Source organism: Microtus pennsylvanicus, chromosome 6, assembly GCF_037038515.1.
Source record: "Microtus pennsylvanicus isolate mMicPen1 chromosome 6, mMicPen1.hap1, whole genome shotgun sequence".
In the NCBI taxonomy this organism is placed as follows: Eukaryota; Metazoa; Chordata; class Mammalia; order Rodentia; family Cricetidae; genus Microtus; species Microtus pennsylvanicus.
This window is the reverse complement of record NC_134584.1, coordinates 112435379-112459499: the sequence shown is the minus strand read 5'-3', so window position 1 is coordinate 112459499 and position 24121 is coordinate 112435379. Positions and strand designations below refer to the sequence as shown.

The following is a 24121-nucleotide window of genomic DNA, read 5'->3' as shown; positions in this document are numbered from 1 at the left end:
TTATGATTTACTAAGAAGTAAATTTATGAGAGTTTCAGTTCTATATTGTCAACATGAAGGCTGGAGTGGCTTCATATTTCATAGGCACTTGAACTCAAGGAGTCAACAACAGGATTAATTATCCCTCTGTTCTCCTCCACAGCAGCCTATTCATTCTCCAGTCTAGTTTTCTAGATGCAATGATTCAGTGTCCCGTCACACTGTAACCAAGCTCTGATGCTTCGGCATCTGCAGTAGACTCTTGACCCTGACCTTCTCCCCATTGGTAGACTGTTGCTCTAGTATGGTACACCAGTTGGCTTGCACAGGTGACATCAAAAGCATTCAATTCTGCTTCTATATACATATTTAGCTCCCCCAACACATAACCTCCATTTCTGTCTGAGTCACCATTCACAATGCAAACTCATCCTCCAGCCTAAGGAGCGATGTGTCCTACAAGGGGCTGGCACTTCTCACATTAACTGACTTGATTAAAACAATCTCCCCTCAGACATGCCCACAGCCCAACTCAATATAGACAACTTACTCATTAAGACTCTCTTCCAGGTGCTTTTAGATTGTATCAAGCTGACAATTAAAGTAAATCATTCCATGATCCATCAACTCTCTTTCCCATGTTTGCCTGAGTGGAATAATTTTTTTTATCTGGAATCTCTTCCAATCTTACTGTGTGAAAATACACCTTAATTTCAAAACATACTGTTATCAAGTTCTGTTATTAACCTCAATCTTTGTCCCTCATATTAAGAAGCTTTAATATTTCATAAGCTACAGTACTTTGCTTTGATGAGTACAATGCATTTCAACGTTTCACTGTCTTATTTAATAAAATATATGCTATTTTAGATTTTCTCCATATAACTATTATATTGGAAAATTCTCTCTTGGAAAAAAAGTCAGTCTAAACATATTTGTGAATAGACGCAAGGTCCTAGTAGTTGGGAAGAGCACTAACTTGGGAAAATTACATAATTCATTTTAGATTTTGGTCTAATATATGTTACCCGACTTTGGACAAAGTTCCCAATTTGTCTTTGATTTACTTCATTCCATGTCAGATGTGAGGCACTTTGATGCTTACTGATCTTGAATGAATAGCACAGACAAAGCCTGTCCATGAACTAAGTTATGTGAGTGCATCCCATGGCTGTTATCTGGGAAGGAGACCATGCCCCAAATACCATTGTTTCCTATTTACAGACATTGTAGCAGAATGCCCTCCAATGTCTAGAAAACTCTAGCCTGTTCTTGCCTACACCACTCAAAAGTGTGGCAAACAAAATCAAAGAACTTGGTGCTTATGCTGAAAATATCCAGGCCCCTTTATTCATAAGTGGAAAAAGCCAATGGTTCCAACTATTCCTATACCCAGTTACTGACAACAAGTCTATGGTTCATTAGGTAGAAAATTCTGCTTGTCTTCTATGCCTGCATAAAATGGTGATATTCAAGTACCTACTCCTCTGTGCTGTTCGCACCAACTGTGAAAATGCCTACAAATAATGCTCTTTGGTGCATAATAACTGTTCATTACTTGTTGGCTTTATGGTATCATGTGTAATCAACTAACACTCATGCAAGGATTATGACATAAATAGTTTGAGAATGTGATGACTATTCAACTGAAAGATTAAAGTTAATATGATCCAACCTATTCCTAGAAGTCATGTACACCCAAGTCAACTTTAAGTTAGTTTCTGACTCTCTATGAGAATATATTTCCATTAAACTGTTTACTTAACATCATTTAATAATTTAAAACTATCCATCCACCATTTTACATTGGCCTCTGTCATACCATTTTACTCTGTGTATTTGAGCTTAAAATCCACTAATACTTAAATCATGAGTCAGGGAGAAAAGGAGACTGATTGGTAGGTGGGAAATGTACTTTTCCTCAAAGTAGCAAATGCAATCACAACAAACTGGGTATTTCAAAGAGTTATGGGCCTGGACAGGCAGGATACAGGCTATCCTGAGTCATATGGCATCAAAGAGAACTCAAAGAAGCCTAAAGCTCATCAGACACTACCTCATGGGTATTATAAGCAATAATTAGGTGTCAGCACAACAGCATTGCATTTACAGTCAAAATTCTAAAGTTATTAAGTATTGAAAGTGGACATATTGCTTCATTTCCCCAAGACTCAGTTTACCCTGGGAAATGTAAGAATTAAATTAGAATGTCTCTAAAAATGATCCATGTCACAGTGTGTCCACAATCAATGTCAGCTCTTATTCTGCTGTAGTAAATATTTTTGCAAAATGAACACTCTATAGAGAATACAATTGTCAATACAAAGCAGTCTGGTATCTGTTGTCTTGTTTATCCATCATGCGTGCATGAGTTTGGATAACCTCCAGCATTTAAAGACATAGGCTGGGTATATGGACCCATGGTCGAGCACTTGTCTAGTGCATAACAGGTGCTAGATTCAATCCCCAGAACTGCAATAATAATAATAATAATAATAATAATAATAATAATAATAATAATAATAATATGTTAGAAATAAGACTGTCGAAGTTCTGACTTCCAGAACTTGATTAGGGTAGGCTATTTTCCAAAGGGTGTTTTTCCCCAGGTCTGAAAATTATGAAATGAGAAACAAACATACGCAGAGCAACTAAGCTGGATTGTGGAAGCCAAGAAAGCCATCAGTCCAGCTGGGCGGATGGAGAGAAAGCTACTCTGGAACTCGGCTCTGTGATCCAGGAGCTGCAGAAAGCAAGAGCTTGAGTCCTGGGCTGCAAACCCAGCTTTGCCACTTCCTGTCTGTGCAACCTGAGCAAGTCAACCATCCCCAAGCCTTAGTTCTCTTTTGTGAACAAAATGGGAAAAGGGAAACATTATCTTGTCATAGTTACCTGGGTCCCTTTGAGATGTCATAAACATCTTTGTCTCGTGTCTATAAGAAGTACTTAGTCAACTGGAAAACTCAGTCTAGATTCCCAGCATCTAAATGAAAAGTCAGAAACAAGGACACATGCCTATATTCCTAACACTGGGAAGCCAGACATGGAAGGATCTATGGGCTTCCTGCAAAGACTGTCTAGTGGAATTAGTGAGAACTCCAGGTTCATTGAAAGACTAGTCTTGGAAAAAGGTGTTTGAGGAAGACCCCTGATAACAACCTCTGGCATCCACATACTATGGACACATGCACTCCCATATACATAAGCATGTATAAACACACACACACACACACAGGTACCACATGCACACAAAGAAACACCCTAGTGCATCTAGTAAGTACTCAGGCAAGTTCTTCTATTTCTAGAATTAGCAATATTAATGCTATTAATATTAGTATTGGTGCTGTTGCTAATTGAATCACTGTTCCATCAAACATCATTATTGTTGTTCTAGGAGCCTGAAGGGAAAAAATGTTGATTGATGATGGTATTTAATACTAGGAACATCATTAAAATATGAGGCACTCCAGGAAATCTATACAATATGATCTCTTGACCTGACCATTTTTAAAACTTCATCAATGGTCTGGAGAGCTGGCCTAACAATTAAGACTACAAACTGCTCTTCCAGAGGAACCAAGTTCCATCCCCAGAACCTACATTTGTCAATTCACAGCTACCTGTAACTCAAGATCCAGGAGATCTGATGCCCTCTTCTGACCTCCACAGGCACCTGCACACATGTTCACATACGCACTCATAGACACACAATTAAAATGATTATTAAAAATAAATTTTTGAAGACTCATCAAGTCATCTGACTTCTTTCTGACATTTGCTTTTCTTCTCTGTTAGAAAAAGGAAGCCGGACATTGCCAGGACAGCATCCCAAAGTGATAGGTTACATATGAAATAAGAAACCATTAGTGGCTAAAAAATAAGCAAATAGATTTCTGCTGAGGGATAATGATTTAGTAAAATTGGACAGTCCTGAGGTCTTATTCTGAAGTTTCCCATGTCTTAGTTGTAAGACACTGGGTCAATGCCTGAATCTCCCAAAACCTCAACCTGTTTGTCTGATTAGACCTTCTGATAGACCTTGCTAGCCAGCTCACTGCTCTCACAGAGGCCGCACCAGGGTGCTGTGGCTTGAGGTGGGGCTCTTCCCCACAAGAACATGTAATAAAACGCTTCATTAGGGGGAGACAGTGAAATCTGTGGCTTCTGCCTTTTTTATGTGAAGATATTTCAAACGCATTTTCTATTCTGGCAGAGGTCTTGGCTGTCTCTTTTAATTTATGCTGAGGGCATGGTACACTTAAAACTGAATTCCTTGGCATATTATTTTAGTCTAGAGAGAAAAGACAGCTTTCATAACAGCTGGCTGGTCATACTAGATGGACTGTTGTCTCTTTACTTAAAGTGAGGGTACCGACTTGAAGCTTTAAGTGTAACCCACTGGGGGAGATGCAGTATCTAAATACTCAGACCTACTTAATAATGATAGTTTTGTAAGAAATGGGTACACACACACACATACATACACACACACACACACACACACACACACACACACACACACACCAGGGTGTTTTTGCAAAACCATAAGTTACTTTGTGCATTGTCTATAAGAAACACTCAGGGGATTGGAGAGGTAGCTCAGTTGACATCGCCAGCACACACAGGAAAAAGCCAGGACCAATGGTACAGCCTTGGAATCCCAGCACTATGGTGAAGTGGGATGGGAAACAAAATAAGCATATCCCTGGATCTCACTGGTCAGCTAGTAGCCGAATCAATTAGCTCCACACCAGTGAGAAACCCTGCCTCAAAAAACAAGGTAAAGAGCAATCACACACACACACACACACACACACACACACACACACACACGCCCACAATGGGGAGAGAGAGAGCACAAAGACACTTCATCCCTGAGTTCAAACGTTAAAGTTGAATGCTCCTGTAAATATTGGCAAGTGTGGGTCACAAAAATGGCTTTCAACTGAAATCATTCCTGTCTGCTGTCTCTCTTCATACCTACAAAGTTGATTTATTTCGGCGGGCAGTGTGGCTTTTCAAGCATCTGCTTTGATATCTGTTTCAATGTGCTGGGTAAACAAAACACTTACGGTATGCACACCCGAACACCTCAATTCGCATTCCAATTCTGCCCTTGGGGTTCCATTCTAGAGGGATGAAGCGCAGAAACCTGGCTTTGATTGAAGGCTGGAGTCTATAGTACACAACGCTGTCTGCGTTCGCATTGCCAGCAAAACCCTGGAAGAAAAGGGAGAAGAAGGAACTCAGGGTATCTGGAGACTGTCGGTGTCACCTGCAATGACCGACTGTGTGCACACCCAGCCTTTACCTTTACTCCTGTGTGTGAATAGTGTCACTTTCAAATCAGATGAACAGTTTTGCCTCTCCATCCATGGAAGTGACTGCTACCTGCTTTTCTTTGTATTAAGAGAAATTTTTAAGTTACATCACACCCATTAAATCAGCTTTCAACCAGGATACCCTCAGTAAAAATTGCTTCTGCCAAACACAGATTAAATGTAAGAGCGTGCGTGCCTACGGCTGCCAGCACTGCAAACAGCATGGAAAGAGCCGAGAAAATAATCTCTGCGTATTGAAAAACTATTACCTGATTCAGCAAAGAAATTGCTCACCTTCTTTGGCTATGGCGCTTTCTAGGCTCCCTCATTAGCATAAACAAAGGCCTCCCCCCAGTAGGAACTCTGCTCTCTATCACCTGCTAAGCTTCATCAGCACACTGCCTTAGTCTTGTCCAGAGCTGGAAGGGGGAACTGGAAGCGACGAGAATTTGGAAAGACCTGTGATTAGACTTACAGACTCTGGCCCTGGAAAACTAGAGAGACCTTTGGAATGACGCTAAGCCAGCACAGTCAAATTGCAGATGAGGAAATTGAAGGTCAGAAAGGTGGGGGAAAAAATCTCTGGTGGCTGCAAAAACCATTATACTGAGTGAGCCCGGGCTGGTTCCTTCCACAGTATTAGGGCACATTCGCTGATGTAGAACTTGCCTGCGAACAGACACCGAACTCAATATCTTAGCCACTTCTGAAGATATTTTTAAAGATGTATTTATTTTATTTTATGTGTATGAGTACCTGCATGTGTCTAAGGAAGCCATGGACATGCCTGGTGCCTGTGAAGGGCAGAGGAAGGACAAAAACCTGCAAGGGTAGCAAGTGCTCTGAGGTGTATCTCCGGCCTGGAGCCATTTTTATCTTCCCTAGCATGGGACTTCACATATGAAGAAAACAGCGTGGAACAGAAGCTGCTTCCATTGTTTATATTTTAGCTTTATTTCTTCCCTACCTGTCTCTTCCAACTTTTCTTACCCTTCTCCTTCCTTCTCCTCCTTCCTTTTTTCCCACGGTCACAATTGGTTTATGTTGCAAAGACATAGGAACGATGCTGTTTCAGATGAAGGCTCAGTATGACAGATCTCCCCAATGTTCATCAATAAGGGACCAGGGAGGATCTCTGGGAGTTCGAGGCCAGCCTGGTCTACAAGAGCTAGTTCCGGGACAGGCAGCAAAGCTACAGAGAAACCCCGTCTCGAAAAAGCAAAAAAATAAAAATAAAAAATAAAAAAAATAAGGGACCAGGTAGGCAAGCGAGGACACAGGCAGCTGGCTCCATTACTACTACTTTGTATTACTATTTACCAAACTAATTTCTAATATATTGTAAAGAAAGTTATATTGCATGTTTAAAACTCAGCTTAATTTGATTCCATTAGCAATGAGTTTACTTCCTCCTGTCTCATCGGTGTTCTCAGGCTCCCCTGACATGAGCATTTCCACAGATGTACAGAGTAGCTAGCTGCTCGCAAAAGAAGTCTGAAACCTGGGCACCTGTGATCTTTCCTTCTCACCATCTATTTGACTGTATTTGGATGCTTCTATGAGAAGATTTCCAAAAAGTAGAACTGACTCTGAATGTGGACGATGCCTCCAATGGGCTGGGATTCTTGGCTGAAATGGGGAAAGGAAACTGAGCATGTGTCACTCGGCTTCCGGACCAAGGCTCTGGCTGCCCTGGCTTCCCCTCCATGATGGACTTACTCTCAAACCATAAACCCACAGTAGACTCTTCCCTTCATTTCCTTCTTGATGGGTATTTGGTCCCAACAAAAAGCAAAGCAACTAACACAGCTTGTCTTTCCATCCGTACTGTGACCACGCCGTTCCACAAAGCACGCTCTCATCAGAACTGTCATCAGAGCCTGCTCTTGGACCCTTCCCTTCTTCTGTTTCCGCCTCCATTCATGCCCCCACTTCAATGCTTTCCCCAGTGATCAGTCTGTAAGACTTGAGCAGAACTAGAGCACCTCCTCCCCTGTTTTCTTTGCCTCTCAGACAGAACCCAAATCCTTCATCAAGTGTGACAACCACAACTGAGGAGTAGTCACATGGAATCTCCTTGAAAAGGTTAGAGTAAGTCCTGGGTGAGACCCTTGCATATCATTTCCCCTTGTCTCGTCTATCTTTGCGGCCTCCATTTGAGACGGAATTCTTTGTCATCAAAGCTGCTAAGGTCATATATGTGGCCTCCCATATCAAATCTTCCATTTTCCTTTCTTCCTGTTTCTCATCATTTGCAGGAGAGAGGGTTTTTCCATTTCCTATTATTTGGTTCTGTTTATCTTACGCAACTAGCTGGAGTGCTCCAGTAAAGAAAGCTTGGGCCTTAATCAGCAACCACAGCAGTGAAATCCCTGCTTGGCTCAAGGTGACTCCCAGCAAGACACATGGGCATTTCTGTTTGAGGAAGACCAGCCTTGAAAACAACATTAAAGAAAGCTCAGCAGGCTTCTCCATGACCTGGCCTCGCAGAGCACGGCCCAACCTCTGAAGACCATGTGCTGTGTTGCTCAGGACATGGAACAATCCAGCATGTCTCAGGCATACTAGATCACATAAATGTTCCTCCTTCCCTTTCCATCATTGCTGTAGATTGCTGCAGCTCTTTGGCGGACACCTTCCTGGGCTGGTGTAATTTCCCAGGATGTAACATAAGAGCAGTTTAACCCCACAATTGTTGGGCTCTGACTGTCAGGCCCTCTGAGAAAGTCCCTTTTCCTATTTCACTGGTCAAAGCATTTCAGTAAGGATTAGGTAAGAAAGATTATCACCCTAGCAAAACCCCCATTCTACCTTATCTCTACACCACAGAGGTTGCCATTTCTGGGCAGATCATGAGCACCTGCCTGAAAACTGGATAGCCATGTACTCTAAGTTTTCTTTTAGGATGGGCAAGGCAAAGCACAACTTCAAACTTGAAATACTTTTTAAAGTTTTCTCTGCAGACCCCTAAGCATCGGTGTGTGTGCGTGTGTGTGTGTGTGTGTGTTTGTGTGTATGTATACATGTATATGCATGTTTCACATAGACCCTAGATATTGTGTGTGTGTGCTGTGCAAGTATGTAAATATGTGTATATGCATCTGTCATGATGTTCCCCTGCATTGGTGTGTGTTTGTGTGTGTGTGTGTGTATCAACACATATATATGCAAGTGTCAGGATGACCCTAGGCAGTGGTATGTGTACGTACGCCTGTATATTCATGTGCTTTGCAGACCCCGGACCACATATACATAAACACATTGGTGTGCACACATGCATGTGTGTACATGCATCTGAACAAGCTCTCCACATGAAGGTGCTGTGCAGTCAGAGCTGACAGCCTGGTTTCCAGATACTGGATTCTACGTGCTGTCTGTCAGTTCATCTCGTACCTTTGATTCTAGTTCCTAGGTGCCACTGGCAGACTAATGTAATCTGTAATTATAATCCCTTGCCAAGTGAACAGGTGGATGATTAATTAGATGACCTTCCAAAAGATATCACATTTTTTCCAAAATTAATAGAATTTCACACATTCAGATAGCTGCACTACAACGATCTCAGCTTCTTAAGGGACTGGGGGGAAAAGATTCTCATATTGACAGTGATAACAGATGGGTAAATGGCATGGGAACTTATGTGGATGGCAATGTTTGGTTTTTACCTGATTGATTTATAGGATATTTAAAATTTTAAACATAAAGTATAAATATAAAATACATATCATTTGCATAAGTAATACAAATATCTTCCCTGGCACAGGAAAAATTTTTAGCAGTTCTCTCTTACAAAATCGTGGGGCTGAAGATAGTGGAACCTGGGATTTTTAAGTAGGCTGGCATTCTTTTTATAATTATTTTTAAAATTAAGATATTTATATAGGAAGTACAGGCGGTGATGTGGCTGGCAGAAGCATCATGTAAGAACACTCAGGGACCTTAAAAATCTTTCCACTGCAAAGTCATTTGGAAAAAAATGTAGCATTGCTATTTCTCACATCAAAATCAGACTGGCATTATTTGCTTTCCATTGCCTGACCTGTTTACCTTCTTTAAATCTCCAAATAACCAAGATTCAGTTTTAGATGCGACGCTTACAGAGAAAGTTTTCCGAGCATCTGTGGGGGTGCAAGATTGATCCCACATTGCCTTACAAATGTAAGTTTCAAGGCCCATTGTCAAGTGTTAAATGCATCTACTTTACCAAGGAGACATTCTTCAATCTGTTATGAAAAAAAAGGCTTTTTTTATATACCATCAAAATTCCTTTAAATAAAAAGAGAAAACAAAAAAAAACAGAGTTTGTTGTTGGTTTTGTTTTCTTCTTTGAAAAGGACCAGGGATCACTATAGAGCCAAGACTGGCCTCAAACTCAGCATCCTCCTGCCTCAGCTTCCAGGTACTGGGATCCAGGTGCCAGCAGGAAATACTTAAATTTAAATCTCTTTTTCCCTTTATTTTCCTTTTTTTTTTGTATTTTTGGGATTGTATTTTAGTTACGTTTCTCCCTTCTCTTTTCTTCTTAAAATAAACTGCACTACATGGATAAATTTATTCCTTCCTTTTAAGAGTTCGGTTTGGAGCCAGCCTCCATGAGGTGCACTTTAGACAATCAGGAAGTTCTCCCCTCCCACCCCCCATCCCAGGCAAGAGCTGTGAGAGGGGTCAGGAATCTCTTTCTCAAATGCCTTCTACTGCAATCAGAGTGAGAAGCATCTCAGCAGGTACCTCTGCTTCCACACTTTCTCCCCAGCTCCAGGTTTTAGAGACAGGGACTCCCTGGAGGAAGTGGCTATTCAGAGGTGTGTGGGCCTTCATGTCTACTGCACAATCCTGTCTCAGCCATTTCTCTCTTTCTGGTCAGCTGAGATGCTAGCCAGCTGCTGCCAGTGGCTCCCCCTGCCACAGAACTGCCTGGAGTCAAGGCTTTCCTAGATTTCCGCCATATCTGTCAAACCAGAAGTCAAATCAAATCTCCCTTCCCTGCACACACACACACTTTGAGTTATCTCTTCCCAGGAGTTTGGTGACCTTGACAAGAAAAGCAGCTAACGTCTCTGCCACGCTGAATCTGAGACTGTGGTCTCCCACCTCCTCAGCTCCTGGAGAAGTCCTGTTCTTACACCCTCCCTACTTTATCTCATAAGATTTTTCAGAGACTAAAAAAATTTAAGGGTTAAGAAGGAGAATAATAAGTGATGTCTTTTCCCCACTGGAATCAACTCACAAACCAGCACAATCCAAGGAACCTACACCAAATCTGTGTCTGAGGCTTTGTGTTTGACTTGCTCCCCAAGAGCGAATTCATTCCCAGTTCTGTTAGTCAGAGGCAGTAACTAAGAACTGACTGCCATTTTTTTCCCCTAGTCATAACATCCAACTGCCTTCTATAAGCTCATGTCTGTATCCCTTGATTAGGGATACACACAGCCTTCATCAGAGAAGGTTCCCATTACAGTGGTCATCGGTTAATATAGAAACCAATAACCGGCCAAAATGCTGAGAATGCGTGATGCTGAAGTCATTGACTCTAAAGTGGTATCTACACCGCGCACTCCAAAGCTCAGGGAATGTTCGGAAACAGTAAACAGAAAGAAGGTACGAGCCAGAGTATAGAGGAATACACAGCAAAAATATATCCACTGGACATAACATACTCACCACTCCTGAACTCCATTGCAGTCATGTTGACCTGCACAACAGGTGCACAAGATTGGGTCCTGGCCGGGCGGTGGTGGCGCACACCTTTAATCCCAGTACTCGGGAGGCAGAGGCAGGCAGATCTCTGGGAGTTCGAGGCCAGCCTGGTCTACAAGAGCTAGTTCCGGGACAGTCACCAAAGCTACAGAGAAACCCTGTCTCAAAAAACCAAAAAAAAAAAAAAAAAACCAAAAACAACAACAACAAAAAAACAAGATTGGGTCCTGCCCATCCAAATTTTGTCATGGATGAAGGAGGGACCATGAGGCTCCACCCCTACCCCGAGGGACTTTCAGAAGCTGATGGTTGTTCCAAGAGGGGCTGTCATTTTCTTCAGTGCTATCGCCACTGACAAGCGGCCTATACTCCAGTAAATAACATCCCACCCAGGCCTACCCAGGCAATTCTAGACTCAGCGGGCCACACCCACGAAAAGCAGACTCGAAAGCAGGAGATGGGGTTTATTGGAAGGAAAAAAATGCTTTAGTGGAAGGGTGAACAAGAGTGAAAATGACTGAAATCCATTCTATACAAATATGAAACTGTCCAAGCATTTTTAAAGTGTCTTTCCCATCATTCTAGTTTTGCAGCCTAAAAAGTCCAAGGTCAAGATTAGCAGATTCACTGTCAGTGGGGATCACTTCCTGCCTTGTAGAAGCCTATGGTTCTGCTCACAGGGTAGAGAGGACAAAGGATCTCCCATAGCACCCATGTGTCTTTCATAAAAGCATTAATGGCACTTCCATGAATACCCTAGAGCTAACCCCTTCCCAACAGGCCCTACCCACCAAACACCACTGCCCTAATGATTGGGACTTCAACATGCAAAGCTTGGAAAAGGCAAGCGTCAGATTACAGCACAGAGCAACTGTGTTCTGCATTATCAATTTAAACGTCTTCCGCATGAAAATTTGTCACTCGGGCTAGAACACAGCTGAAGCGTTTTATGCGACTTTGATATTGGTGACAACCCTGTGAAGCAGTTATTTTTGTCCCCCATTTACAACTGAGGAAAATGAAAATTATAGAGGTTAGGCGTCTAAAGTCACACAGCCAGAAAGTGGCTAAGTAAGAATTTAATTCCAGGCTGTTTCGACTCCGAAGCTCATAATTCAGCAAAGTCATCAAAACAGCAGAACAGGAACGCAAAACACCTACCCTGGAGGAAGGGTGATCTGTTTTCTAAAGTGTTTCCCTCTGTCTCACAGTTCGTATCTAAACTATTTCATACATCTGAGGATAATGCTGCTTAGATTATGGCTGTGTTGGGACTCAGCTCTATACACCTCCTTTCATAGAAAAGAGTAAGATTCTATTGAGCTTTTCATTTTCTCCAATCTACTGGAGAAGGATAAAAATAAGAGACACTGTTCGTAAGACTCTTGCAAATAAACAGGCATCCCTCAAATATACAGAGTGTAAGAGGCGACGCCAACATGTCATTAAATATGAAAATATCTAGAAGCAAAATGTAGGCTTATATGATAAAAATTGAAAAGCTTAATTGTATTTTCTTTCCTGGTTGACTCGTTGACTTCTATACTCCATGTGATATTCATGGATGACGTAGAGATGCAATCGAACCACGACAGGGATGGGGCTCAGTAGCACAGTGCTGGCCTAGCATGTGCAAGGCCAAGGTCTGATATTCAGGACTGAAAAGTACATGCAGCCAAGAGAATTCATAAGGTAATTAATTTTAAAAATTCACAGAATTTTAAAGAATTTCCTAAACGATTCTAAGGTTTGTGGTGAGGTGCGACAGCACTAATTTCTTCTGCAAATATTAATTGAACAAGCCATGTATAAAAGCCAAGATGTTTAAGAAACTCCTGCCTGTGGCAAATGATAGGGAGCCATGAAACGTCACTGTCATAAATCAGAAGCAGGGGACCAGTTATACATAGTTACAGAGCAGACTCAGACTGCATATAAATTGATCCAGCTCCAGCCAAAATAAACAGCAGCAACAGCAGAAATTCAATGCAACAAACAGACAGGCAAACATGAGAATCCTCTTGTCGTTATTGATCTCTTTTATTATGAGAATTCCAGTGACCTACGTGTGACCTACACGCGACCTGCTTCCAAATGCAACTTCTTTTGCCATTGTCAGTTAACACAGAGACACTGGCTAAATCACAGCCACAGGCTGTCAAATAAAAATCTCTTTCTTATTTGATGTCAGTTATAAATCTTGACTAAATGTGTCCCCCAAGAGGTCCTTTAGCGTTGAAAAGTGCAAAAGAAAAGCAAAGAAAAAATAAAAACTACTGGAAAACGAGGGATTTGCCAACATGAACCCAGATAGGAAAAACTTGCAAACATATGTCAAAGAAGACATCAGAACCACAGCTACAAATATTGAGCTGACTCGATTTTCAATGAGAATGTAATTCCATTGTTTTCAGGCATAAGTAGTAATGGCAGTGTAAGAGTTGAAAAGGGGCTCCTGTAACCTTGGTGGAACTCTGAAACACAGCTTACTCCAGTACTGAGGGGACTTAAGAGATGAGTGAACAGCCACATGGCAGAACACCCCACTCTCTAGGACCTCCCCAGTGGGATAAAACCACAGGCCCCTCCCCCAACTCCCTTGGCTTTTCTAGCCAGCCAGCTGAAAGTTTTCTGCTTCTAGGATTCCCCCCAAACCCAAACCAATCCAGCCACCAAGCAAACTACTAGCAACACCCCACCCCCAAACCCTCCTATCCTCCTGTAACCTTGGTGGAACTCTAAAACACACCTTGTTCCAATACTGAGGGGACTTAAGAGGGACCGAGAGCTTGCTACAACACTGAGGGGATTAAGAGAGAGCACCAAGAGAGCAAACCAGGAGAGAAGACCAAGAGATCAGGCATATAGAGACCTCAGAGGCTTTTTGAGACAGACATTGACAGTACAGATCAGTCCAAGAAAAACTCCAAACACTCATATATCCACAGCAAGGATTGGACCAAGATGCAAAGACACCACTGGCCTCATTTGAAGGAAGAGATGGGTAGGTGCCAATGCAATAATTCCTCCAACCACCTAAAAGGGCAACATGGTAACACCAGAACCCAGCAATCACACAACAGGAAGACTTGGTCATTCTAACCCAGAAGAAGTAGAAGAAATGACTTTAAACGTAACTTTATGAAAATGATAGAGACCTTTAAAAAGGAAAAGAAAAACTCCCTTAAAGAAACGGAGAAGACAAACAAATAATTGAAAGAAATTAAGAAATCCCTCAAAGAAACCCAAGAAAATAATAATTTTTAAGATTAAAAGGTAATATTTCCACTTTCTCAATTGAAACTGTAGCAAAGTATGCAGTCAGGTTTATTGCCTCTTGCTGCCAGCAGAAGTGAATAGAAAGACTGCTTGTAGGCCTCTAATTGCCTGTTCGGTTTTTCTCATTTAATATCTTGCACACAAGAGAAAATAATTAATAACACCAAATACTGTTCTTATAGGAAAATTTACTGTCATGAAAACACATTGACATAGACACACACACACATGGGCACTCACATAGACACACACACACATGGGCACTCACATAGACACACACACACACACATGGGCACTCACATAGACACACACACACACATGGACACTCACATAGACACACACACACACATGGACACTCACATAGACACACACACACACATGGGCACTCACTTATACATACACATGAGCACATGTGTTCACCCATGCACCTGAGTACATGTGTATACACACACGAGCATACATGTTTACATGCACATGAGCACATGTGTGCACACAGATATGAGCACATGCATACGCGCACACATGGACACATGGACATGCTCCCACATGCATGTGCACAGACATGAGCATATGCACCACACACATGAGTGCATATGTGCACAGGAGAAAATGTACACACTCATGAGCACATGTACACAACATTCTCCTAGGATCATGAGGTAGAGTATAACATTGCATTCCTAGTCAAAAAGGAAAGATAAATTCTGATACTCAATTTATTTTCTTCTTCTAGTTCCTGTTTTTATTCAATCTGGGATTCTAGACTAGTGGATCTCAACTTGTGGGTCTTGACCCCTTGAGCATCAAATGATTCTTACAGAAGGATCACCTAAGACCATTCTGCATATCAGATATTTACATTACTACTCACAATAATAGCAAAATTGCAGTTATGGAGTAGCAGCAAAAAGAATTCATGGTTGGGATCACCACAACTGGAGGAACTGTATTAAAGGGTTGCAGTCCTATGAAGGTTGAGAATCACTGCTCTAGACCATGCGATGGTACCACCCTTATTCACGATTCTCTTTCATTCTCAATCAGAACTCTCTGAGAACACCATCACAACACACCCACAGGCATATTTCCTGAACAATTCCAAACCTGTCAAGATGATAATGTTAATTAACTGCCACAAACTCCAACCTAAAAGCACGTCAGCCAATACCTTGACCTAAGGTCTACCTTGACAAGCTCTGGGACCATGAGAAATTAGTGTCTGATGAGAATTTATTGAATAAACTTTCACTGACTCATGTACATGGAAAACCACCACCCTGAAATGCAAAGAGACACGTTCCTACAAAGACAGAGATACATCTACTTGGAACCACAATTTCCGGTACCCTGAGCCAGGACTGGCACTCATGAAAATCCTGATGAATTGCCTGAGAGTGATTAGCAAAGATCAGCTGAGTGAGTCTTCCTGAGGATCACATTTCTGAGCACTTGCAGACTTTGTATCAGACTCTAAGAGTCTGGTCTGGCAGGAGAAAAAGGTAGCAGTCACTGAGTCTTCCATAACAAAAGTTATGGAAGCATTTATGGCCAAATGCTTTTCCAGACATTCTTCCAACTAGAGAGGCTCTGTCAGTCCCTCCAGCCTCCTAAGCCTTCTGGTCTCACCCATGGGAAAGAAGTCAACAGGATCAGGACATCCAGAAAACAGCCCAAAACTTAACACCGTGGAAGAGGAAGGGTGGAGGAGCAGAGTAACCAAACCCAATGAAGGTTGCACTTGGGAGACAAAGGCATTTGAAGCAACAAAATTTAGTAGATATGGCAGACAACACAACCTTTCCCACACATGCTAACATCCAACAAGTCTCTAGTATAATATAGTGAACAACTGACAATCTCTGGGAAGGGCCCCAAAGTCAAAAAGTAAGCCAGAAACGCCAGCACCAAGTTTGAAGGCAACTATTTGGCACCCAGGGCACCTGGTGCAAACATCCCTGAATTCCTAGCAGGATAATATCAGTGCTCACACTAGTGACCTGATGGTGAACACAGCCATGACTGCTTTCAACAAAAACACTACACAGCTATGCAGAGTCAAGAGAAAAAAAATTCTACTAAGGTGAAATAATGATCTAAAATAAAACCAGATTTATCTATGGCACAGATGATGGAATTATATTATCAAAATTTTAAAGGCTATAACTAAAGAAGGTGATAGAGACCCAAGAAGTCTGGAGCATAAGAATCAACTCAAAATAAAACAACAATGTATCATAATATATTCAAACTAAAGAAACGTAACTGCAAAAAGAAAGCACTTGCAAAGAAGTCAAGAGGAGTAGAGAATTAAAGATTCTTGTTTTCTAAAGACAGTACAAATGATCAAAATTTGACAGTAAACTTACAGAAGGAAAAATAAAAGTCAGTTATCACTCTTGAACATAGCTTCTACAATAATTAAAATGTAATAACAAAATGAGTCTAGAAAAATACATATAAACAGAATAAATATAATAAATCATATTTGAATCAAGTTTATTTTCAAAATCCAAGGACTATTGTCATATTTAAATTATTAGATCTAATTAATCACAAATAAGAATATATGGTATTGCCAAAAGATGCAGAAAGAGTCTTTAGTAAAATTCAATATGTTGAAAATTCACAGGTTGAATATTTCAAATCTTTAAACGACAGTATCTGCAAAAATCTTACAGCCAAAAGTTACAAGCCAGATGGGCCTTCAGAATCAAGATGGGGAAGTAGATTTGGCATCTCACCCTTAACCAAGAAGTTATCTGCAATTAATAACTTAAGGAAAATCTGTTTTCTCCAATGGGGTGTCATTGAGTATATCAGCCACACTCTGGGGCAGGCCACACACTCAGAAGTAGCTGGCCAGCATAAAATGAACTCCCTGGATGGGAGGGTTTGTTGGGTTTTGTTTTTGTTTTACTGTGTTATTGCTTTGGTTTTTATTTTTTGTTTGTTTGTTGAAGAGAGAGGGAAAAGGAGAGAGCGAGAGAGAGAGAGAGAGAGAGAGAGAGAGAGAGAGAGAGAGAGAGAGAACATAGAGTTGTGTGGGTAGGGAATTGGGAAGAATATGGGAGGACTTGAGAAAAGAGAAAACATAACCAAAACATGCAGTATGAAAAAATGGTTTTAATAATAAAAAGAAAGCAACAGTTCAGTGAAGATGATAAAGATTTAACATTTGCACGTATTTATCTAAAATCTCAGAGGGAATAGGCTCTATTTTTCTCTTTTGTTCTTTTCTCTAGGTCATTAAAACTGTTAAGAGAAATGCTTTTCAACCTTGGATATTAGATATCATATAATTTATCATTCTTTGTACCACAAGGAACCCCATTAACATCTTTCATTTTATCATTAATATTACAAAGCATAATGACAATCTCATGACCATTATCATTAAAATAACTATTGTCGAGTGCTGCTGGCAGACAGCTGAGCCCCTCCAAGAAGATCATGGGATTTAAAGAGTATTATTCCTTACTCACCTTGACATCCTACAAATGTTTTCACACCAACATTCTAACACATTGATTAGTTCCCAGAGCCCTTCAAGATGTCACTTACTTATTAAGTGAATTACTAATCATTTTCCCAAAGGGAAACGTCAACATGTTTCTTAGAAGGATTCAAAGTCAAGCGATCTTTCCAAGAAGATCAAAATGTACTGCTTGCTTTACCATACTAAACTTGAAAAATTGGAGTTGGTTAACCTAACGCTATTAGTCTGCTAAATATACACAATATTAAACTAACTCCTAATGTCTTACTGCTATACCCATAGAGCAGTGCATTTCTCAGCCCTCGGGAGAGAAGCAGCTTCTCAGAGTAGAAAGCAGTTAACAGAGACCCACAACTAAAGAGGACATCTCTGTCTCACCCTTCCCCCATAGAAATGATGACTCAATTTCAGCCTCTGAAGCCAGATGTTAGTTAATATTTATTATGATTTCAATGTGGAGCATATTCAATATGTATTTCATATTGTGATATATGTTAACTACTATATATATATATATATATATATATATATATATATATCACTTAGCTGATAACAACTGTATCATCTTGTAAATCCCAAACTTTTCCTTTTGTAACCTAGACCCTGAGAGAAGCGAGAAGAAACAATTTATTACACTTATTTATTATGGGGGTGAAGAAGTCAAGTCAGGGTGTATATGGAGAGATCAGAGGAGAACTTGGGAGAGTCTGTTCTTTCCTTCCACCATAAGAATCTCTGGTATTGATCTCGGGGTGTTAGGCTTGGGACAAGCACTTTTACCCACTGAGCCACCGTGCAGGCCCTATAGGTGAACTTTGCGGTGTGTCTAATTACAGCAAGGGATTTCACAAACACAGAGACACGGTACTCCCTTCTAATGTTGCCTCTGACTTTAAACATCACCCAATATTTTTAGAATGCACAGGCAACAATATAATTCTAGGGCCAGAGAGACAGCTTATTGGATCAAGGTACTGGTTACGAAGCATAATGACATGAGGGTTTTGTCTGTTTGTTTGTTCTTAGATGTATTTATTTTATACGTATGAGAGTTTTGTTTGTATGTTTATATGTGTACCATGCATGTGCCTGATGCCAATGAAAACCAAAGAATTGCATCAGATCACCTTGAAACTAGAGCTGTTGATGGTTATGAGCCATCATGTGGGTGCTGGGAACTGAACCTAAGTCCTCTAGAAGAATAGCCAGTACCCAACCTCCTGAACCATCTTCCAGCTCCAGTAACATGAGTTTGAGTCCTATACCACACGGTAGAAGGAGAGAACTGACTCCTGGAACTTGGCTTCTGACCTCCAACATAAATGCTGCAGCAGAAACTCACAGGCATACACACACACACACACAAGTAAATAAAGTATAATTCTGGATCATCTTAGATTCATTGACCTTCAGCTGCGTTACAGTTCAGTCATACAATTTGAGTTTCACAATCTGAAAGTCAGAAGAGAATCATACAGTAGTTCTTAGCTTATTCATGACCAAAGAGATAAACACATTTTTCCTCTGGGAGCTGAGAGTGATTAAATGCACACAGTCAACATTGAGCTAGAGAGAAAGAGAGTGGTGCAAATTTTTATTTCAATCAATAACAGCACCTGCCTAGCTGCACGGCCTTTGAAACACTGCCAGGTATAATAAAACAATAGACCAGGAAATGTCTCTCACACCCACGGGTAACTCGATGCAGATAAATGGAACCAAAAAATACACAATAGTTAATGTTTGAGTGCACGTGCTCCATCTTTAACGCTAAGGTCTCCGCGGTCTGGGGAATGCTCTATTCCACTTGATGACACAGGCTCATTTATTCCATGTTCACAGAATCTCCTCCATCTTTTCAACAACGTTTTCTGTTCAAGCTCCAACCATCACTAATCCCAAAACAAACAAAACGCTACCATTATCTTCACCTTTTCTGCATAAAAAGAAATTAAGGATAAAAACAACAAAGCATCCACCGCTCCTTAGAATTCTCATGCTCCCCACCTACCCATTGAAATATTGGCATCCAGGACACAAAAGCTTCTGCATCTTCACAAATACGTAGGCATGGTGTACACACCTGTAATCCTAGCACTTGAGAGGTGGAGAGAGACAGAGGGGTGAACTCAACACCAGCCAGGACTACATACCTAAAAACTGGCCAGGCAGTGGTGGTGCACGCCTTTAATGCCAGCACTCAGGAGGCAGAGGCAGGTGGATCTCTGTGAGTTCAAGGCCAGCCTGCTCTACAAGAGCTAGTTCCAGGACGGGTTCCAAAGCCACAGAAAAACCCTGTCTCGAAAAACCAAAAATAAAAAATAAAAACTTACCTCATTTTTTTTCTTTAAAAATAAAATGTCTTTGTAGTTTGAGAAATTCAGGAGAGGGAGTGGATTGACAAAAAAAACAAACATTTAGTTGGCAAGTAACAGTTGTATGTACTCAAGAAGTACAGTGTTATGTTCTGATACATGTTTGCATTATAAAATAATCCAAACTATTTAACAAATTTATTGTATTGTGTAACTGTTATTTTTTTTGTAGTGAGTATATTGAAAACCCACTCTTACTGCAATTTTGAAATGTACGATGTCTTATTAATAAGAATCAGTATTCTGTGCCGCAGACCACGATAGCTTATCCCCCAATGTGCTCTGACTCCAGGCTCCCCCGCTCCACTCCCAATATGGCCACCTGAAGCCCAGACTGTGCCCAGCCCGTCTCATCGACCGCCACCTTATAATGGTCTGATTATAATCTGTCCCAATTCCCCACTTGTTTTGTCTAGGGAAAGAACAACACTTTCTCCATAATTGAACTTCGATACATTTTTATCCTGTGTGTGTGTGTGTGTGTGTCTGTCTGTCTGTCTGTCTGTCTGTCTGTCTATGTCTGTATATGTGAGAAGGAGACAAAAGAGGGAGGATGGGAGGGGGAAGGAGAAACTAGAGATAAATATCCAACCTTTGAACTTGGGGACATTGCATTCACCTTGGGAGAGACACGGAGAACCCAGCTCTTCTACCATTTAGCAGTTAGAGAAACTGGAATCAGAGATTCTCCAAACACTCCCCATCTAGAAGCTGGAATCTATATAAGGTTTTAAAGTCTGAAAAAACGAAGTCAGATAAGGAGATTAACATCGAACCTGCCTAAGGCCAAGTCTCCATCACAGGCAGGTGTGACAACTGTGTATAAGAATCCAGAGCTTTCAGTCTCAGGTACACCCCAGTAGGGTAAGCCGAATCTAAATCTCACCATTTGGATTGAAAATCTGAAATACCCAGCTAGATAGTCAAAAGATCCATGCTATCTCCTCCGGATAAACCTTGATCAAAGAGACAATTGCATTTGAGAAGTAAAACCCAAGTACATATGTAAATGCTGTTGACAGTTCTATGTTTTCACCTTTATTTCTCTTTGCTGCAGAGATGAAGATCAAACACAGTGTGTGGGCGCTAGGTAAACACTTTCCCATGGAGCTGCAAAGCTATCTAGAAAATACTTCCTATGAAGGAAACTTCAACAAAAGTAGTTTTAATTTCTTTAATACGGAGTTTTATTTCCTTTTAAACTAGTTTGCCTTCGCATATAAATTTTGGAAATTATATTTCAGTGGTTGTAATTACAGTGTCGTGAAGCAACAAGCAGTCCCTAAATATCCATATTGTTTCCCTCTGAATGCAACTGAGATTGGTTGATTAACATTTGAAAAATATCTCAAAGGTGCACCATCCATTTAAAGACAGATAACTTTTATATTTAGAGGCATCTTCTGAAGTCAGTTTATAAAACACAGTGCTCACGGTCTTAATGATGCCATATAAGTATTTTAATTTAAGCTCTGCTTATTTGAATTTCGAGAAACTGCATTATTTATAATAGACAGAATAACCATAACTTTCTGTAGAGAACCAGATGAAATGCCCGGGTGCTCTCTCCAACAAAGAAATTAAAAGAAACAAACTGGAGGCAAACTCTGCTGGCATTCAACGGGTACAGCACTGCACTTACGATTTTACACCTAAACTGCATTTCTCAGTTGACACCTGTCGTGCAGAGTCCATTGTTGCATGTGCTCCAACTGCCCTTTGAAGGCTTCCAGAATGGTCACAGGTTCTCAGATTACACACACATGTAAAAACAGTGAGTAAAGGATTAACATGCTTGGTGACCTCCACAGGTGCTGTGCCTTCAGCTCTGAACATCGTGTCACACTATAAGAACTGAAATAAGCATCCACCAAGAACACTAGCACCTCTGGCAGATCCCCAGAGAGTGGAGTTGGGACTGAGTGGCAGATTGTGTAGATGGGGTGATGTTTAGAGCACAGAAGCAGAGATCGACAGTTCTTACCACCAAATGCTCTTCATGTCTTACTGCACTAAGATCTTGGAATACTATGTGGAAGGCATGAAACATGGGTTGCCAGCTGATACAGTAAGTTTTGGCATTGGGCTATTTAATAATGCAAATGAGTATTTTGTGTGTGGTTTGATTAAGGAAGACTCTTACTTTCAGAGATTTGCACCAGAAATTTTCACTGGAGGATAAAAGGTTAAAGTGCTGGAAGTATGCTTCAAAATAATAATGGGTAGGCGAGCAACATATTAAAGGAAAGGCACAGGCCAAGATTGGCTGAAGTTTATTAAGATGGGGGTGGCCAGAGAGTGCTATTTATTGGCTATTTAGTTAATTGGGGTATAGGAAATGAGTGTGGGAAGCAGTTACTATAACCATTAACTGAATTAGTTTATATAAGGAGTATGTTACATGCAATCTAATATTTTCTTTTATTACCTTCCTTTTCTTTCTCTGGGCAAATAGTTTCAAGTCTTTCTGGTAACAAGCAAGATGCTTATGTATTTTGTTGGATCCAGTTAATTTAATATCTCTCAATGCATCACAAAAAATCTTACTAAATTTAGTAATCAAGACAGATTAGGTTTGATAAAAATTATCTACATTTGTAGAACACGCTCTTTAGCAATGTATACTAATACAGATACTTTGCAAAAACAAAAACAGAAGCAGAGAACTCTGTACATTTCGAAAATAATTTATTTACAAGTTAGTGATATTGAAAATTGCAATTCCTCCCTTTTTTTTCCTGGCTCAATGATTACAGTTTTCAGATCTCAACCAACACAGGGAATGAGCAATAGTCATTTGTGCGGTTTCACAGACACGGCCTCGAGAACACTGTATCCTTCTGTCGCATTTAATAATGAAGGCTGGGTCATGCTGGAAAATGTGGTTCTGCCACCGGGAGGCTTGCTCACACTTTCATCGGGGCAATCTCTTACTTCTGTGTCACTTTTCTGATCAGAATTCAAGAAAACAATTATTTTCTTTAATTGAAACATATGTATTTTAGCTTACATTTATCATAGATTTCATTTTTTTTCTGAGAAAGCGCTTATATACTTCCAGCTATTCTAAATTTCATAACAAAATGAACGTTGACTTAGACGCTAGGGAATACAGTTATCTGACCAAATGAGGTGTTTCTGTCTTCCCTAAGATTTTTGGAGGATTCTTTTTATATGGTTTTTGTTAATAGTTACTAGTTATAAAATTTGAGTAAGGGGAGAACAATAGAGGGCAATGGGTGTAATCAAAATGTAGGAAATACCATAATGAAGTTCACATATTCCTTTTAAATTATATTCTTTATATGTTTCTATGATGACAATAAAGGTAGTCATCTATCTGATTTCAGGAGAAGGGCCACTTGGGTACCCCCTCCACTAATGCTTAGGGTCTTAGCTGGGGTCATCCTTGTGGTTTCCTGGGAGTTCCCTAGCACCTGGTTTATCGCTAACCCCACAATGACTCCCTCTTTCAAGGTATATATTTCCTTGCTCTCCCTCTCTGTCCTTTACTAAACTCAATCTTCCTGATCCCTCATGTCCTCCTTACTCCCGTTCTTCCCCTACCACCCACGCCCCACATTGCCAATTTACTAAGGCGATCTTGTTTACTTCTCTTTCCCAGGGGGATCCATGACTGTGGTTGGTTTCTCCATCTGGAGAAGTAGAACACAGTCATCATACCTGGGCTGACCCAATCACTGAGCTACATAAAGACAATTCTACCAGAAGTGCTCCCTCTCCATAAGACCACACAAGTGCTGTTATAAGGTATGAATGAGTACATGGACTTACAGGAAGATATGTCGGCATGTCTAAAATCATTTGATTAAAGTAATTTATAAATAATACCATACATTTTTTAAGATGTCAAATTCCTTTCAAGTCCAGAGCACTAAAATATAATTAACCTGGCACATGTGCTTGATAGAATATTATAAAGCAATTAAAATGTTGATTTTTGTAGACTACTG

The 24121-nt window shown here is 40.6% G+C and overlaps 1 protein-coding gene across 4 annotated transcripts in view; it reads right to left on the bottom strand.

Moving 5' to 3' along the window:
• Positions 1–24121, bottom strand: part of Cntnap4 (contactin associated protein family member 4) — a 280867-nt gene that overhangs the window by 127809 nt on the left and 128937 nt on the right. For all 4 annotated transcript variants that reach the window (XM_075977396.1, XM_075977397.1, XM_075977394.1 and 1 more), the window contains exon 4: positions 5052–5199. In XM_075977396.1, coding sequence (XP_075833511.1) covers positions 5052–5199 — 148 coding nt within the window. The remainder of the gene's footprint in view (positions 1–5051; positions 5200–24121) is intronic.